We start from the raw sequence: 17,798 nt of genomic DNA, 5'->3' as shown, positions 1-17,798 counted from the left end.
GGAAATTTGTCTAATGAACGTTACAGTGTCTTTGTGAGTTGAAACCAAACGAACAAAATACTGTTTGCATATCAAACTGACTATTTTTGCTCGGGTTTTAATATTGATACTGTAAACTACAGTGACAATTTCAGACAATTTGCAATATAAACAGTTCGAAACAATGATTACTTACTCTCATAGTTAAACACCAATGTATCGCTTAATATAGCAGAAAAACTGTAAAAAAATACGTCATTACCAATTGACTTTACAACTGCTTCCACTTTCAGAGGATAAAAAGTTTCTCGGGAAAGCCATCGTGTTTGCAAATGCTACTCACATTTGTATGGTAGATACCCAAGTATTGATCTTACCCCAGACAAAGCATTTTTGTGTATTCACCGTTATAAAACAGCAAAAGGTAATCGAGAATTTTATATATAAAATTGAAAAAGGTAATTCATGAGAAAAACAAAGGCGATAATTCACATGTGAAATAGAAAAAGAAAATATATTGGATGAAAAAACACTGAACAATGAAATTGTGCACAACGATGCTGGACACGTTTTTACTAAATTAGTGTTGTCTATTTGTCCCTTTGTGTGTTGTTTGTTTCTTTGTTTTATTACTTTCAGTACGAATTATACTTATTTTTCGCTTAAAATCGTAAAAACATATTGTGTTTCAGAGTTCAAAATATAAAAAAACTACATGTATTTAATATATGAAAGGAAACTGGAAATCCCGTAGAGCATTTTAAAGTTTAGAGTGATGAAATGTCTATAATTCATAAACGTAACGGTCAACCATGTTACAGTGAAAGAAATTTAATGAGTTCGAGTATCCATACAATTTTCTAGTTAACTTATTTAGCTTAAATGAGCCGCGTCACGACAAAACCAACATAATAGGTTTGCGACCAGCATGGATCCAGACCAGCCTGCGCATCCACGCAGTCTGATCAGGATCCATGCTGTTCGCTATCAGTTTCTCTACTTGTTTTAGGGTTGGTAAGCGAACAGCATGGATCCTGATCAGACTGCGCGGATGCGCAGGCTGGTCTGAATCCATGATGGTCGCAAACCCATTATGTTGGTTTTGTCGTGACGCGGCTCAAATTCTTTTACAGAGTTCACCTATTCCGAATATGCGTCGGAGAAGGCAAGTTGATTCATCCACAACAGCAGCTGCGAATAGCCCAACACCAACCGCAGCAAACAACCCAACACCTTCTTCTACCCCTCCAACAACACACACGCCTACCACAATGCCTAAAACAACAATACCTCCTACCCCAACGCCTCCAGCAACAACAACTGTTCCCACAACAACAATGATCCCTACAGGTATAACAGGAATATTATTTATAAATTTATGTTCATTTTCTAATTCTTTCTTATGTTATTTAAGGTTGTTTAATTTAGTCTTATGTTATTTGCCGTTATTCAATTGGGCGTCAATTTGATGCACTTTTATTTTACATTACCCATTTATTGCCAAATGATAACTGGCAACAACGGATACCATGCATTTTTACGTTGAATATAATGTAAAATTTGTTCATCGGGTAAAGACATCAATGGAAATAACTGACAACAATAACTGACTTGATATTCAAATGATTTGTGCACGTGCGTTAATGTTTTCACAAAATGCTGCACAGCTTTCCTTTATTAGATCCATAGTAAATACTTTATTTTAAAGTTTTTCTCTTTCGATTGCTTGATATCTGGTCGAATCATATCTGTTTGAAAACTTGCTACTTTTACGATTTTATATGACTCTTTATTTTGTGATGTATTGTATATATGACATGCTTGGAATGAGACAATAAACTATTAAACTCTACTTATTCTATACAATTAATTTATTTAACATTTTAGCTGCGCCTGGAGACATTATAAAACATTTTGATATGGATATGAAAAACAGGATCTTTTTCATAGTAACAGCGGATAATTCCATATATAAACGACTGATTGATTTATCTATCGAGAACGATGCAAAGGAGTTAATAGTGAAAGCATCTGGAAATATCAGCGGTTAGTTATATGTACACTTAGTACTGCCTACTTTAAAAAAGGTTTTGTTACGAAATTTATGGTTTTTATACCGTAAGAAAATGCAAATCTTTTAAATGTTTTGTTATTAAGTTAGAGCATCACTGGTGTTAAATTAAGAAAGCAGTATTGAATGCGAAATAATTTGTCATGAAAGTGGCAAAAGTCATATTTACAATTTGTCTGTCATACCATATATAAAATTTACTATAACTCTACCAGTATGGATGACATAGTGAAGACCATTTAGAACCGTTCGGAAATGTTTACGTTTAATTAGTGGTTCATTAATTCAAAGATGATGAAAACTTGTTTTGTGCAAAGGAAACAATGTTAATTCTTCTACAACTGTGTTTTGTTAATGATTCATAACCAAGGAGGCAATAGTCTATTTGAATAAACAGGAAGGGTTATTATTACTCATAAATTTTAACTTGTAATTCCTTTTTAATTTAAGGTATAGTATATGATGCTGAAGATTCGAACAACCTGTACTGGTGTGAATCAAATACAAATAATATTTGGGTTGTTAATATCGTTACAAGGGCTGTGAGGAAAGTTAATCTAGACAACGAAACTAGAATTGATAATCCACGAAGCCTTATTATTATGCTCAAAGAGAGGTAATCCTTTTGATTTAATTTTTGTTCTTATAAATATGTAAAGATATACTGCACCAGTTAAGTTTACATGGTTCCCATCCCCGAGGAATATCGGATACTTAAACTTTTGAATTCCCAACGCCTTGAAGAACCTTATCCAGCTGGACAATCAGTGTTGCTTAAATGCGAATTAACCATACCTCCAGCCAAGTTTGAGCAGAAAAAACGAAACTATATGCTGCATTACAAAATGTCCTAAGTATATGAAATTGTAGAAATTTTTTATATCTTAACTGGGGAATCAATTCGCCATACATAAGAGCACAATGGGTTAAAAGGAAAGGACTGATGGATAGTAATAGTTCGGGAATTTTCATCTGCTATTAGCCGTGTTTCTTCGTGGATGGGAGGGCCGCGTGCATAAAGGGTCTACAAACGGGTATCTTATACGTAAAGAGAAAGAAAATATCAAAACCGATTACATATGAGTAAGCCGTTCAATCGTTGCCATTTCAAATATTAACTCATCTTGGCATTCATATTTGATCTTCTTTTAATTCATCATTTTTGTAATTTAATTGTTTATGTGGTTTTGACAACAACAAGATATTAACTAAGATAAGGCGTAAGATTACCAGATATAAGTCGGTTTCATGTATCATTGACGCTTTTACAGGAAACTGGCTATGATAACTGGAACAGATGATGGTGATGAACGCTTTTCTATAAAAACAATGACTTTGGACGGACAAAACGTCGATGTTGTTGTGTCAGGAAAGAACGAAATTTCATCATTTTATTATAACCGCGAAGAACAAAGGTCAGTATTAAATGTAAATGTGGCACGAAGTTGTCTTTGCAATACAGTGTTGATAGCGTTTAAGTATTTTGTTATATTCTTGCAAGATTTCAACATAAATTACAGTACAGCCTATTATTATTTTGCGTTTTTTTCCCATAGGTATCATTAATTTAGCTGTCCCTATCAGTAAAATATTCTTGAAGATCAAAGAAAATCTCAAGTCAAAACCAGAAATGACTTTAACTTTTTGTCCTTTTCTTATTTAAAGTGGGTTATTTTAAGACAAACTGCAGATTTGACATATTTGATATACTTGTAATTTATTGTGTTTCTTAGACCGTAAAGTAACACCCATTCCAAGAGAAGCCGTAGCGTATTAACTTTTTTGAAATTGTGTCTGTGGTTTGAACTTTAAGGATCATTTATTTGGAATTTCGGGGTTATTTACTTGAACTTTCAGGGTCATTTACGTAGACTTTCGGGGTCATTTACTTTGACTTTCAGGGTCATTAACTCGGTCTTTCAGGGTCATTTACTCGGTCTTTCAGGGTCATTTACTTAGACTTTCAGGGTCATTTACTTGGACTTTCAGGGTCATTTATCTTAACTTTCTGGGTCATTTACATTAACTTTCATGGTCATTTACTTGGAATTACATGATCATTTAGTTAGTCTTACAGGGGCATTTACTTAGACCTTCAAGGTTATTTACTTGGACTTTCAGGGTCATTTATTAGGACTTTCAGGGTCATTTACCTTAACTTTCAGGGTCATTTACTTAGACTTTCAGGGTCATTTACTTGGACTTGCAGGATCATTTAGTTAGACCTACTGGGTCATTTACTTAGACTTTCAAGGTCATTTAGTTAGACGTTCAGGGTCATTTACCTTAACTTTCAGGGTCATTTACTTGGAATTACATGATCATTTAGTTAGTCTTACATGGGCATTTTCTTAGACCTTCAAGGTTATTTACTTGGACTTTCAGGGTCATTTACTTGGACTTTCAGGGTCATTTACTAGGACTTTCAGGATCATTTACTTGAACTTTCAGGGTCATTTACTTGGACTTTCATGATCAATTACTTGGACTTTCAGGATCATTTACCTGAACATTCAGAGTCATTTACTAGGACTTTCATGGTCATTTATTCCGATACTTTTAGCGTTGAGGTTTGAAATCCGTTTAAGCTGGTGCTAGAGGATGGGATGGGGTTTAGAGATGATGCATTGCATCTGAATAGACTCAAGTAAACAGAACCTGCTATTGTCAGCTACCGGTATTTGCTTGATTTTAATTGCTCTCAATGGATCTCCGCTTTTCATAGATTTTGTTACACCTCTACTACAGTTAAAACGTTTGTGATATTTCAGATTCTATTACAACAGAGGAGCATATGCTTATAAAGCTTCTCCTGATGGTAAAATTGATTCTGTAGAACATTACGGAGTCAGCATCCATACTTATATTTTGTTGCAGTATCAGGTGAGCACATGTTTAGTTGCAAAAACTTTAAATACAGATAATTGCTAGTACTCAATAACGTCATTATGCTTCTAAATGAATTAATCACATTTAATGCTGATTCTACACATTTGTTAATTTTGAATTACTGTATGCCTATCTTCGAATGAACGGCAACTTATCAGAAACAATAAAAAAAATAGAAGATTTTGTTCCGATAAACTGACAAGCTTTTTTTCAATAGTACCTTTTACTTTATTCAAACAAGTGGGATTTGCAGTTGTTACTTTTATCTAAATAAATTGGACCTAAAATACAACTGAATTCCATATCAAAACAATTTTGTTAAATTATGATACATTTTGGAGATGGACATTTAAATATATTTCTAACGGTCGTTTTGAATATAAGTTGCAATGTAATAAGTTAAGATTCAACAATATAAGATTAGTAAGTTAAGATTCAACAATACAAGATTAAATAGGTGTTAACAGGAGACTGTTTAATTTTTATACACGTTGTATATTTTCAGAATTTCATAGTTTGGGTTTACCACAACGATACACATAGTAATATTGTAAGGTCACGAAACACCTTGACAAATGTTAACATGAATCTTGTATCTTTTGATAATTCTGAATTAGTAGACATGAAACCTCTGGATGCCAGTATCCAAAATACAGATGTTGTTAGTAAGTATTTTGTTTACGCGTGATATTTGGTAAAATATTATTTAGGTATTCAGCAGTGTGGGGTCTGTGTGTCTGAACATGTGTTGAGGCTGCTTTCCATGAACGTCGCTCTTGCTTGTTGGTCTTTCTTATGTCCTCACCATGATAGGGGCAAGGGCGAATATAATGTTTCCGTTGTCCGTCCGTTCTTGTGTGCGTGCGTGGGTTTGAACAACTTGTCCATAACTATACCATGCATAATAGAATTTTAAAAGCAATATATCTACTCATAAAAATAAAATAAAGCAGATCATTGGTGGCATCATTTAAAGCGTATGTTTAACCAACATGGTAACTGATCTAGTTTTTGTTTGTTGTTGTTGTTGTTTTTTTTTGTTTTGTTTTTGCTGTTGAATAAAAACTTATTGAATTTAAACCTAGCAGTCAATTCAAACTTTAGGGGATTTCAAGAGCAAGGTTTAATAATCGTGCCATAGTATATAGCCTTATTAGGCTACACAGGTGTGCAAGCTGACTTTTCATTACAGTAGGGTAATCGTTAAGTTTCTTCTTTGTTTTACTTGCAGGTCCTTGTGCTTACGATAACGGAGGTTGTTCTCAAATTTGCGTCACACATTACGTTGACTCTAAAATAACACGGGTCTGTGAATGTCCAATAGGATATACAGTCGAAAATGAAGTCAACTGTACAACAAGTAAAGTACCTTTTAAGAGATTGTCCGTTTTTTTTAAATAGTACTTAAATTATTTTACCTATTTTACGTTTGATATGTGATTCGATTTTCAGTTGCTACTCTATGCATGTGCGGTTGCTACGGACTATTAAACCACTAATTTAAAATTGTTACAAATTAAAAGATATCTCTAGGCAGATACGGACAAGTTTATATTGATGACACCATAATAATTTGATTTCATTTGTTTTTCATTATAATTATTATTATTATTATTATTAATATTATTATTGTTGTTATTATTTGGTCTTGTTTTGTGTTGTTTCAAGTAAAAGTAGATATATTCTTGTTGACTTCGATACAAACTTTCAGACACGATATTTTATGTACACACACACACACATCTATTTTAGACAATGTTGATGACAATTTTCTGCTGGTAACTGATTGGTCTATAGAAGAGATATTACAGATTGATAATCTCACTAACGAAGTACACGTCGTTCCTGGGGATGAAGATGCTGAGTACATGGGCATTTTTGTTGATCAGAAAAAGAAACGGATGATATGGGCTCATTATTTTGATGAAGAAGTAGTGAGCGCCAATTTCAACGGATCTGACCGCAAAGTAATTGCAGACTTAGGTATATTTTTTATACCATATACTGTAAGATTTTTTTTCTGTATCATCAATGAAACATTTAAAAGGTCGTGCAGATATAACATATCAGTAATAAATAACATAATGATTATTAAAGAATTGAAAAAAGGATATCCCTTGAATACTTATTTGACGAAAGTAGACGAGAATGTAACAGACGTTTATTTATTGTCAGTTTACAATACAATTTTTAGTATAATAACTGTTTAAATATAGAAACATGTAGCGTTAATTTACTAGAATTGCCAACTTCTGAAAAGGCCAGTTTGTAGCGCACTTTTCTTTCTTTCTTTCGCTCTTTCCTTTTTCATTCCTCTTTCATTTCTTTATTTCATTCTATTTTTTTGCTGTTTTCTGTTATGTTTCATTGTTACCTTCAAGTATTTTTTACTATAAGATTAATTTGTCTCATTTTAGGATATTCTGGATATGCATACCGGTTTGACCAAGATGTCACCACTGGAAATATATATTATACCGCATATTTTGATACATACCTGGGGTTAATTACACCGGATGGACACTATACAATATTGAGTCAAGATTTCGGTTGGGATTCTTTACTAGATATTGCTGTATATCCTGTTAAAGGGTATGCAATTATTTCAATTTTGTTTGTAAACATGTTATTTACCTGAATAATTATGAACTTTTAACCACTTATTCTCACAGATATGAAGATAATAAGATAATTGATCTAACAGTTAAAAAATGATATCGTCACCTTAGTGCAATAACAGGTTAAGTCCTCCAAAATTTAATAGGAGTTAATCAGTTATTGCACTAAGGTGACATTATGCTAATACTTGAAAACCTTGTGTACAGTTATCAAGAAATTAAACTGCAAGAAGTAAAACATTTAAGCATACGAGTTTACAACAAAAAGCATTTAACACAGTTCATCCTTGTTTTAACAGTATTCCAATTAATGATTTACTATTAATGCAATTGTCAAACATAGCTCTTTTTTCCTTTTAGTTGGATGTACTTTACTTTAGACGGATACCCAAGTTACGTCGGTCGTTCCAACATGGATGGGTCTAACCATGAGCAGCTGATTTCTGGCGATCATGTTGGATACCCTGATGGTTTAGCAATCAATCATATAAGTAAGCTGTTTTTCTTTTAGAACCAAAACTTTTCGAAAAAGCAATATGATATTTTTAACCAAAAATCATTAATTTCACTCCATAAAAAATTAATTGTTATTCGAAAATTCGAAAAATGTTATAAATTTTGCAAACTAAAAGCAAAGAAAAGTATAATGATAGTGTATGCATATATGTACGTATGTCAACATCTTGTCCGGTCCTTACCCCTGTCATTCATAGTTGAATGATAACTTTGTACATGAATATAAACATGAACCTACGATTTGTTGCAAGATTCAAATTCATAGGTCCGAAATCAACAACATTGTTAGAGGGAAGGATTCGTAAGTCATAAGGCACATTCTGTGACATATGTCAAAAGAACAGGAACATCAATGTGTTACTGGCACAAATTGTAGTTATGTTTGGTTACATTACAATTTGAGTTTGATTTATTTCTCCTTTTTTGTATATAACATATGATCATGAATAATATTGTGTATAACATTGTATATATGAGCCGCGTCACGACAACACCAAAATAATGGGTTTGCGACCAGCATGGATCCAGACCAGCCTGCGCGTCTGCGCAGTCTGATCAGGATCAATGCTGTCCGCTGTCAGTTTCTCTACTTGTAAAAGAGTTGGTAAGCGAACACCATGGATCCTGATCAGACTGCGCGGATGCGCAGGCTGGTCTGGATCCATGTTGGTCGCAAACGCATTACGTTGGTTTTGTCGTGACGCGGCTCATATTATTTTCTTGCAACAGCTGATCGTCTCTATTGGTCGGATGCTACTTACGACACAATACAAGACTGTGACATGGATGGCCAGGATTGCATCACTATTGTGAATATGACCGCGCTTTCTATCCGTGAAGAAATTAGGGATTTGGTCACGGATGGAGTTTATCTTTATTACTCAACGTATCGGAAAGAGTAAATTCATTATTTCTGCTTGTTTTTTTAAAGATCCTGTATGTTGTAATTTAGGATGTTACCATGTCACGCCCGGCAAACTGTCGCTTCACTACAAAATTGTGGTGTACAGTAAAATGAGCGAACGGCAACTTCGTCATTGGAAAAAGTTTTCTCGGGTTTAATATATAAAAGAAAATTGTAACAGCTTAGATCATTACATTTTCCGTGTTCCGAAAAAATACAACTTAAATGAATAACAAGACAAAACATAAACAAAAAAAATAAACCTTACAATTAGCCGTTTAAATCGGCCTTCCGCTCTATCTCGTTTTAACTTACAACACAATTTTGAAGTGGAGCGACAGTTTGGCAGACGTGCATGTGTGGGTTTGGGTTTGTTTGCCCTTAGCTGTTACCACACTTAAGTGAAATTTTATGTTATATGCATTCATTTCTTATTAGAAAATATGGCTTACACTTTATCGAAAATAAATTTCTAATTTCCTGCGTTTATTAACCTGAAATGTAAATTGGGTAATACCTTTACAAATAATGCTGTTTGGAGCTTACAAGATTGGTTAATCTTTATTATTCAGCATCATATATATGATATAAAACCATAAAAAATGAGTTACAGGATCTTTAAATGTTTATTATATTTAAATGGCAATATTGAATTTCGTCCTTAGCAATGTCTTTTTTTTTAAAAGAAACAAAATAACTTACCCTGTAGCAAGTACCGGTTAACTAATTGGTGTGTGTGTGTGTGTCTACCAGCTTATAGTTTCACAATCGAATCAAAATTGATTTTATATAAACAGAGTCACTTTCGTAAATCGATTCGACTAACTTATTTAACTTATAACTTTGTTTTGATTTATATGGATGGATCTCCCATTTTCGGGATTCTTTGATTGTTAGTTGGAAATGTTCATAATGACAAATATTCTGACATCAATTGAATGCCGGCTAAATGAGTGTTGATGGGAATGTATTTTTTTCTCGTCTATACCATGTTTGCCTTTGAGGCTTTTATCTTTTGTAATTGTAACCAAGTGTTTATTTTTAGAAAAAAAGCATTTATTTAAATGATATAAAGCAAAAGAGAAATATTTTGTTTTCTGTAGTATTTTCATATGAAATCACAAAAATAAAAACAACAACAATAGTTTATTATGATTTTATATTTGAACAAACGCGATTGCAAATTGTGATTCAAAACACATGCAAACATTCCACGTTATGCTAAAATAATGTTATCTATATTCTTTATTTATTTCAGTCACGTGGTTCGTGTAAGTTTGAAGAAACCATATACAAGAACACCTGTTGGTCAGAATTATGCTCTAGGGAAACTAGACAGCATGACACTGTATAGTAGTACAGACATTAATATCCAGAAACGTAAGCCTCTTATTTATTGAAGGACAAACAAACAAACAAACAAAAATACTGTAATTTATTTCGAAAAGTTCATACTTGTTAATACATTGTAAAATCTTTGTATCAAGGGTTTGCTTTATTCATTTCACCACTCTTAAATCAAAGAATTCTATTTGAAGGCTATTGACAGATTCTACATTTGAATAAATATGTATTTTTAATGCTTGTTCATTTTACAAGCTCTAAATTACATGATGGAAAAATGAAAGCTAAAACCAGAAATCCATTTTAAATATCAGGGACACCAATTTTTTTCTAGATATAGATATTTATATTTGATTCATTGTAATGCCAACTCACTCCCATCCCACCCCTCTAAACTCTATTTTTTCATTCTCCTATTTGTTGCTTTTCCTGCTGGGGTTTAGCGGGACTGCGTTCCCGTTTGACTGGGTTTGGTTTTGGCGGGACTGCGCTTCATAAACGTTTTACTTCCTTTTTGATTCTCGAAACATCTGCGAATATTTCAAATTTAAAATTTTACCATTGTCATGATTAAATGTTTAATTCTACTTAAGGCGGTGCTAGGGAGAGTGAACGGTAACTTGAATTTTCCATTACCGTCCATGCACATACTCAATCAAACCAAGCCTGCAATTTTTCAATTTTTCGTTTTGTGCGATCTTTGGGGATTCTTAATCATTTAATTTTATTTATATTACACCCACTGAATAATAAATAAAACATAAATATTATGACGTTTATCCCAAGAAATCAATCAAATGCTTAAATAATCAACAACCTGAATGTTGATGCATAAACATTTCACAACATCCCACAAGTTTATCTTTGGTATGTAGTAAAAAGACATGTTTATATTTTAATACGTACATTGTAACATTGAAAACGAACCACAAACAGTAACACAAAATTGAAAACAAATCACAAACAGTAACACAAAATTTAAAAGTATTTAAAAATTGATGTGAAGTATGTACTTTGTGTCTTAATAGGTTGGATTTATAATGGTGTAGTGTACACCAAGCGCCACACAAACTTCACGGCATGTGTTCCCTGCCGCCCTATCATTATTTCTGCGTTTGGCATGTCAAAGTGACATTATTTTTATAGACAGTGGTGTGCCTTTGCTCCAAATTATGAATCTCTGATAGCACTAAAACGAAGCAAAACAAAAAACAAAACTACCTGAAAAAGATATGTTTGCATTTAGGTTGCGAGCCATCTCAAAACAATGCTGTGTTTTACTTTGCATGATATGTGAGTAATTGTGTTATGCCTAGCAAATATAGGGAAGTAAATTTACGATCACAATAAATGCTTAAATAAACTTACGATAAGAAAAGAACATCGTCTTTTTTTTAGCCAACAGTTTGTGTCAAGCTCGAAATGGCCTTGGAGACTGCAGTACAATATGTGTACCAACAGAACTCAGCAGGACATGTGCTTGTGAAGATGGTGTTAGTCTGAAAGCAGATCAGAGAACATGTGAAAATAGTAAGCTTTTCGCTTCATAGAAGTCAGCCTCATGTTAGATGTTAAATATCATTAAAACCTGAATATTAGCAAATTTGAATCATCAAAAGTAAATGACATATCATGCCTTAGAAATAAATAATATTTTGATTCTTTAAAACAGGCAAGCATGATATTTATGACGATTTTAAAATTGTTTAAAAGCATGTTTGAAGGTTTACACGTGAAGAACGTTGAGCTGAATGTGGTAATAGTTTTGGTAAAAGTTGCAAAATGTAAACAAAGTAGTATTTTGACTTCCATACAAAATACTTAATCACTTTATCTTTACTAATTCCCATAAAAACGGTTCAGAAAATGCCAAATGAGTTACATTTTGGACACTTTAACGAGACACCAAAAATAAAAAGCTTTTCAGAAATAATAATAAAATCATATCTTGAACATAATGGGCCATTAATAAAGTGTTTAAAACTTTACATTGTAATAGATAGTAGACCTATCTAAAAAGTCTTACGTTTAAGATGAGATCTTTCCAGATTTTGATGCTTAAAGATTATGTCGTTCTCAAATTGACAATAATAATCCAACCATGTACTTTACTGGAAGTATTTCTTTTTATTCTGATATTGGTATGGGATCAATTTTTGACATGAATTTCAAATGTCTTTAAAAAGTGTATTCTCATTTGTAACAGGATGTACTCTGACGATAATGTTTTATATTGTTTTTATTAGATGCACAATATGCCTCAGAAGTCCATACCTTTTTTGGAGATGTTTATTATTGTTTCAATAATTGATTAAGAGCATGCTGATATGTAAGATGTTTAACAACTTACGAAAGTACCACTGAACGTGCAGCAATATGTCCTTATAGTAGCAAAATGTAAACAAAGTAGTATTTTTGACTTCCATGCAAAATACTAATTCAATGTAATTATATCGATTGCCAACATAACAAATTCATCAACTTTAGTTCATCAGTATGGTATAATCTTTGGGAAACTGTAACAAGACATCAAAAACTGAAAGTTTTTGAAAATAAAAATGATAGCATTTTAAGGCATAATGGGCCTTTGACAACTCCAGTCTTGATAGTGTCTGTTTCTAATATATAAAAAAGAAAGTCTCTCTATCTTTATTTCAGTATATCAATGCCCAATCCTTATTGAACAGAAAGTTACCTCAGATACGGGTTTGGAAAAAACAATTGAAATAACTATTGAAAGAACTTGCAACAGATTTCTACACGATAAATGTAACTATGAATGCCCGAATAATTACGAACCATTGTTTGATACAGAAATGTCCTGTACTAGTGCAGGATGGAGCATGGAATCTCGCACATTATGCAAAGGTATGAAAACTTTTGCTGTTATACAGTTTGTTTTATTATTTATTTATTTCGTTTTTGTTTTTGTTTTGTATTTTCTTCAATAAATCATGAGTTGTACTGGAGACATTTCACATCGTCTAAAATGTTCATGTTTGAAAAAAAAGAAAAAAAAGAAAACTACGTACTAGCTGTTCTGTTTATTTGCAGAAGTAAGATGCCCATTAACCGTTGGTAATGGTAAAATTGTTGGCGATTGTAAACGTGAGGTCGGTGATAAATGTGAATACCAGTGTAACACCGGCTTTATACAGACACGTACAGCAGCAGTTTGTACGAAAACGGGACAATATCACGAGCCGGAAGGTGGTTTCTGCATACGTAAGTTATATTTTATGCTGCTTAATATGATTTTTAGAGCGTTAAACAAACCATTTATTAACAGATGTTAGACAAACGCCAACGAAAACGATAAAATGCTTTCCCCAAGAATATTTTTAAAAAAAATATAGTTTAAACATATTTATTTCAATATTTCACATTATTTTACATTTATATGTATATAATTATGACTTATTATTGAAATGGAATAGAACGGAAGAAAACTTATATAGTTCCTCTCCCTAAAAATAATTTTGAAATGAAAATTTATAAAATTTTACTATGTACATTTTGCAATTATAATATTTATATATCATTTTTATACATATTGTAGAAACATTTAAGATATAAAATGTCATGTCATGCTACCTTTAAGTTGTTCTAAGCGTTCGTGTTTATTGATCTTTTTATGTTAAGCATAATAGGGGTTGGATATAGTCACTACATTTTTAACACGAGTGAGGTTATTATAACTGTACACTATTGTGGTGATTGTGTTCATCCATAAAAACGTTAAAATAATAAAACACATATACATATGTATTTAATCGTGATCACATTTTCTTTTTTTATTATCAACTACTTAATTGTAAACGAGTTTAACTAAACGAATGTGGAACGGTTAATTTTTGAAAACAAAAATAAAAAAAATATAGAGTGGAAAAATACGTTGTAAACGACACTTGTAACTCATTTTTATGGGTTTAAATAATAAATATAATGCTTAAATTAAGATTTATCGATATTGTAAGTTCCAAAAAGCATTATCTGTAAAGATATTACCGAATTTACATTTCATGTTAATAAAGGGAGGTAACTAGAAATTTATTTTCTATAAAGTCTAAGTAAGAAATGAATGAATATACATATATTTGAATGATCACATATAATATGCGCAAATTATTGCAGTACATATTTTTCGATGTTTCAAAATTGTTTTAGAAGCATAATTATATACATACATAGAATTTCACTTAAGTGTGGTAACAACATTAATTACAGCATACAGGATCTTTAAATGAATAGAATATATGGCATGAAATATTTTACAGCATTCAAGTGTAGTGACACTATCGAAAACGGCATGATGGGCAAAGATTGTACGAGACTTACTGGCAGCACATGTGACTACATGTGCAATAAGTTTTATGCTCCAAATCCTAAATACCCTAAAGCACAGTGTCAAGGAACTGGATGGAGTCCTGACTCGTCTAGTCTTTGTCAAGGTTAGCATTTCACTTCAGATAAATGAGCAAATGAAGACACATTATTGGATAGCAACATTATATATTACTAGTAAATGTGTTAAAAAAAAGACTTCTGATTCAAATAATTTATATCTCACATTCAAATTATTTAGATCCCGCATTTACATAATTTAACAAAACTGTTGTGTTTTTTCAAAACATCAATATTTAGTAAAACATGCCTGAAAAACTTTCTTAACTTTTTCGCGCCAATTTTGAATGTTGAGTGCAGAAGTGTAAAGCAATCAGTGCGTGTTAACGAGCATACCTTGTGTGTTTAACATGGTTATACGAAAACGAACATTTTTCTAACATTCATTTTTTTGTGTCTAGAAACAACGTGTCAAGCTGATTCCTTCCCTAACGGACAGTTCTCGCCAACATGTCTACACAAAATAGGTGATGCATGTACATTTACCTGTAAGCCAGGCTATGTCAAAACAACTGAACTAGCTTTTTGTAAAAATGACAAAATGTGGCACCCTGAAGATGCATGCTCCGGTGAGTATATAGAGGATGTTTTATGATAATTCAGACAAGGATAATTGAAAAATGAGAATTAAGAATGATACTATTTTTTATGTAACGGTCCTGTGTAATTGATCAATAGAAGTATTGATAAACACGCTCAATTAACGCGCTTTATTTCCATTAAAAACTTAAAATTGTGGCACTATACTGATTATTTTTTAATCTTGGTTCATACTTTGATATAGATTATCTATATTGTCTTATAAACTGTCCAAATTTAAAGCCTTCGCAAATACATTACACGGATTTAGTCAGTTTAATATTATTTAGTTGTCTTTTATACGGCTTCAAAAAGTATTTCCATTAAACGAGTTGACACGAGTTCTATATAATGAATGTATAGATTATACAAGGTTACATTATTTGAAACATAATTTTTGTTTTTTATAAAATTTGAAAACCCTAAATTAGCAGATTTTTGTTTATTTTGGGCACGAAACCCTGGAATATGTATTTTTACGATTAGATTTTTGTAAATATATGGCAAAAGATCGTAATGTTTTCCCAAATTTGAGAAAAGCCCTTGGGAATTTGATAAGGGTCAAAATTGGGGTCGCCCATTAAGGGGGGTTGCGGGAACATTATTTTTTCCAAAATAGCTTATAATCTTGATATAAAAATCGATTATTTTCAAATCAGAAAATTTGTTATTAATTCCCAAAAACAAAACTTTTTATATTTTAAACTATTTTGGTACTTTTTAAGCATTAATTTTTGTAAAATTTTTTTCTTTTTTGGCAGAAATTTTAAGCTGGGGGCGACAAAAAAAAAACGGTTTTTTTAAAAGACAAAATTTTTTTAATTGATGGTAGGCGTACTTCCCAACTATTTTGCGATAAAATTTTATGACCCTGCTGAAAAAAAGGGGCGGGCCCCAAAATGCAAAATCTACAGGGTGGACTCCAATGAGCTTTCCCCAAAAAGGGTTTAGCATTAATTACATAAAAAATTTTATACCGTTATTTAAGTTGCTTTCTGTTTTCTAAATATGGTCTCAGAACATTGGGAGGCCTATTGTTATCTTGTCTTGCCTCATCGAGGGAATGTCGAGGAATGTACTGCAGAAATGTGCGGTATTGTTTCATGTTTGTCTCTTTCAAAACATAACACTTATTTAAAATAACAGCCTGCTTTAAAATGAATAATGCAGAATTACATTTCTTGCAAAAAAACAAGTCGTAAAATTTCCTCATGGTAAATGCTTTATACCATTACCGATTGTTTTGAAGGTTGAATACATTCAGCCAACCTTAGACAAATCTAGTTTGTATTTGTACATAAATTATGTTCATTTAAGAAACACTGTTATAATGTGCAATTTACAATATTTACTATATATTTATATTCCATGTTTAATTTCAGTCTAGAAATCAAAAATAAAATTGTCAAATTTGATGTTAACTAGCTTGATTGATTTATGAAAATTTTATGTCCAAAGCATTATTTATAAATTTGTTGATGATAAACAATCGATCTTATTACAGAATCAATCTGCGAAGATACCTCTTTGACAAACGGGAAAGTTATTGGAAGCTGCTCAAAGAAGATTGGGATAGATTGTGCAGTTGTATGTAACCAAGGCTATGTAAATATGACAGACAAAGCATTCTGTAGAAATGACAAGAAGTGGTATCCCCTCAATGCTTGCACGGGTATTTTTTAATTGTTTCTTTTTTACATTAAAATTGTCATTTCCTTTCAAACTCTTAATTACTATAGATATTTTCCTACTTTTTGTTATTTTTGTTTAAAAAAAAATAAAATCCCTTTTGAAATCACAAAACCCTTTTTTTAAAAATTGTTTCCCCGCTAAAGCAATTAAAATACTGAATAAAGGCCCTCTCGATGTGGTTTTTCCCTTGTTAAAGTTTAAGTAACAAAACTGTTTTGACTTTTAAAATTTATTTTTTTTTTGGGTTTAAATCTGTATAAATATTGAAAAATTTACCAGTCAAAATTTAAAATTTTCCCGGAATACACGTGTAGTGAAACCCATTGCAAAGGAGCTTGATAAAAGGGCTGTTCTGGGAGCTGTGGGAAAGGCACATGCATTTTAAAAGTGTGACAAACTTTATAATGCTCCGACGCAGGCCACTTTGCACTGCTGAGGGTTTGGAGCACAGGGGGTTCCGGCAATCTTTTGTAAAGGGTCAACTTTTTATTAACTTTTTAAATTTAATGTAAAATTTTTTAAATCAAAAAAATTTTTTTATTTACTTCTCATATGCTTTCATATGACCTCATGTTATAGATTACAAACATATTGAAGATGTAACGAGCAACTTTGATTAATTTATTATTTTAAAACAATTTCGTATCCATTTTTGTATGTTTAATGGTTTTGTGTCATGTTTTTTTATAAAGACATTTTGTCTAAAGTAGTCTTTGTTTCGAAAACCTTTAGACTATAAAAGGAATCTTGCAATGCATCCAAGCAAAAAGTCATTTTCATTTGGTGTTTTTTTTTGAAATTT

General features: G+C 31.9%; 1 protein-coding gene across 1 annotated transcript in view; it reads left to right on the top strand.

The window, feature by feature from the left end:
* Positions 1-16,953, top strand: part of LOC132759500 (low-density lipoprotein receptor-related protein 2-like) — a gene marked incomplete at its 3' end in the record, with an annotated part of 52,563 nt that extends 35,610 nt beyond the window's left edge. Inside the window, exons 9-27 of the mRNA XM_060751282.1 lie at positions 273-403; positions 1,113-1,329; positions 1,867-2,025; positions 2,501-2,666; positions 3,322-3,465; positions 4,822-4,933; positions 5,445-5,604; positions 6,171-6,299; positions 6,692-6,922; positions 7,357-7,531; positions 7,918-8,048; positions 8,803-8,971; positions 10,236-10,357; positions 11,720-11,851; positions 12,980-13,189; positions 13,376-13,546; positions 14,599-14,772; positions 15,127-15,294; positions 16,809-16,953. Of these exons, the coding sequence (XP_060607265.1) occupies positions 273-403; positions 1,113-1,329; positions 1,867-2,025; positions 2,501-2,666; positions 3,322-3,465; positions 4,822-4,933; positions 5,445-5,604; positions 6,171-6,299; positions 6,692-6,922; positions 7,357-7,531; positions 7,918-8,048; positions 8,803-8,971; positions 10,236-10,357; positions 11,720-11,851; positions 12,980-13,189; positions 13,376-13,546; positions 14,599-14,772; positions 15,127-15,294; positions 16,809-16,953 (3,046 nt within the window). The remainder of the gene's footprint in view (positions 1-272; positions 404-1,112; positions 1,330-1,866; positions 2,026-2,500; positions 2,667-3,321; positions 3,466-4,821; positions 4,934-5,444; positions 5,605-6,170; positions 6,300-6,691; positions 6,923-7,356; positions 7,532-7,917; positions 8,049-8,802; positions 8,972-10,235; positions 10,358-11,719; positions 11,852-12,979; positions 13,190-13,375; positions 13,547-14,598; positions 14,773-15,126; positions 15,295-16,808) is intronic.
* Between the last annotated feature and the right edge of the window lie 845 nt (positions 16,954-17,798).

This window comes from Ruditapes philippinarum, unplaced genomic scaffold, assembly GCF_026571515.1.
Source record: "Ruditapes philippinarum isolate M1 unplaced genomic scaffold, ASM2657151v2 ctg4821_1_1_1_1, whole genome shotgun sequence".
Taxonomy (NCBI): Eukaryota; Metazoa; Mollusca; class Bivalvia; order Venerida; family Veneridae; genus Ruditapes; species Ruditapes philippinarum.
This window is presented reverse-complemented; position numbering and strand designations above follow the sequence as displayed.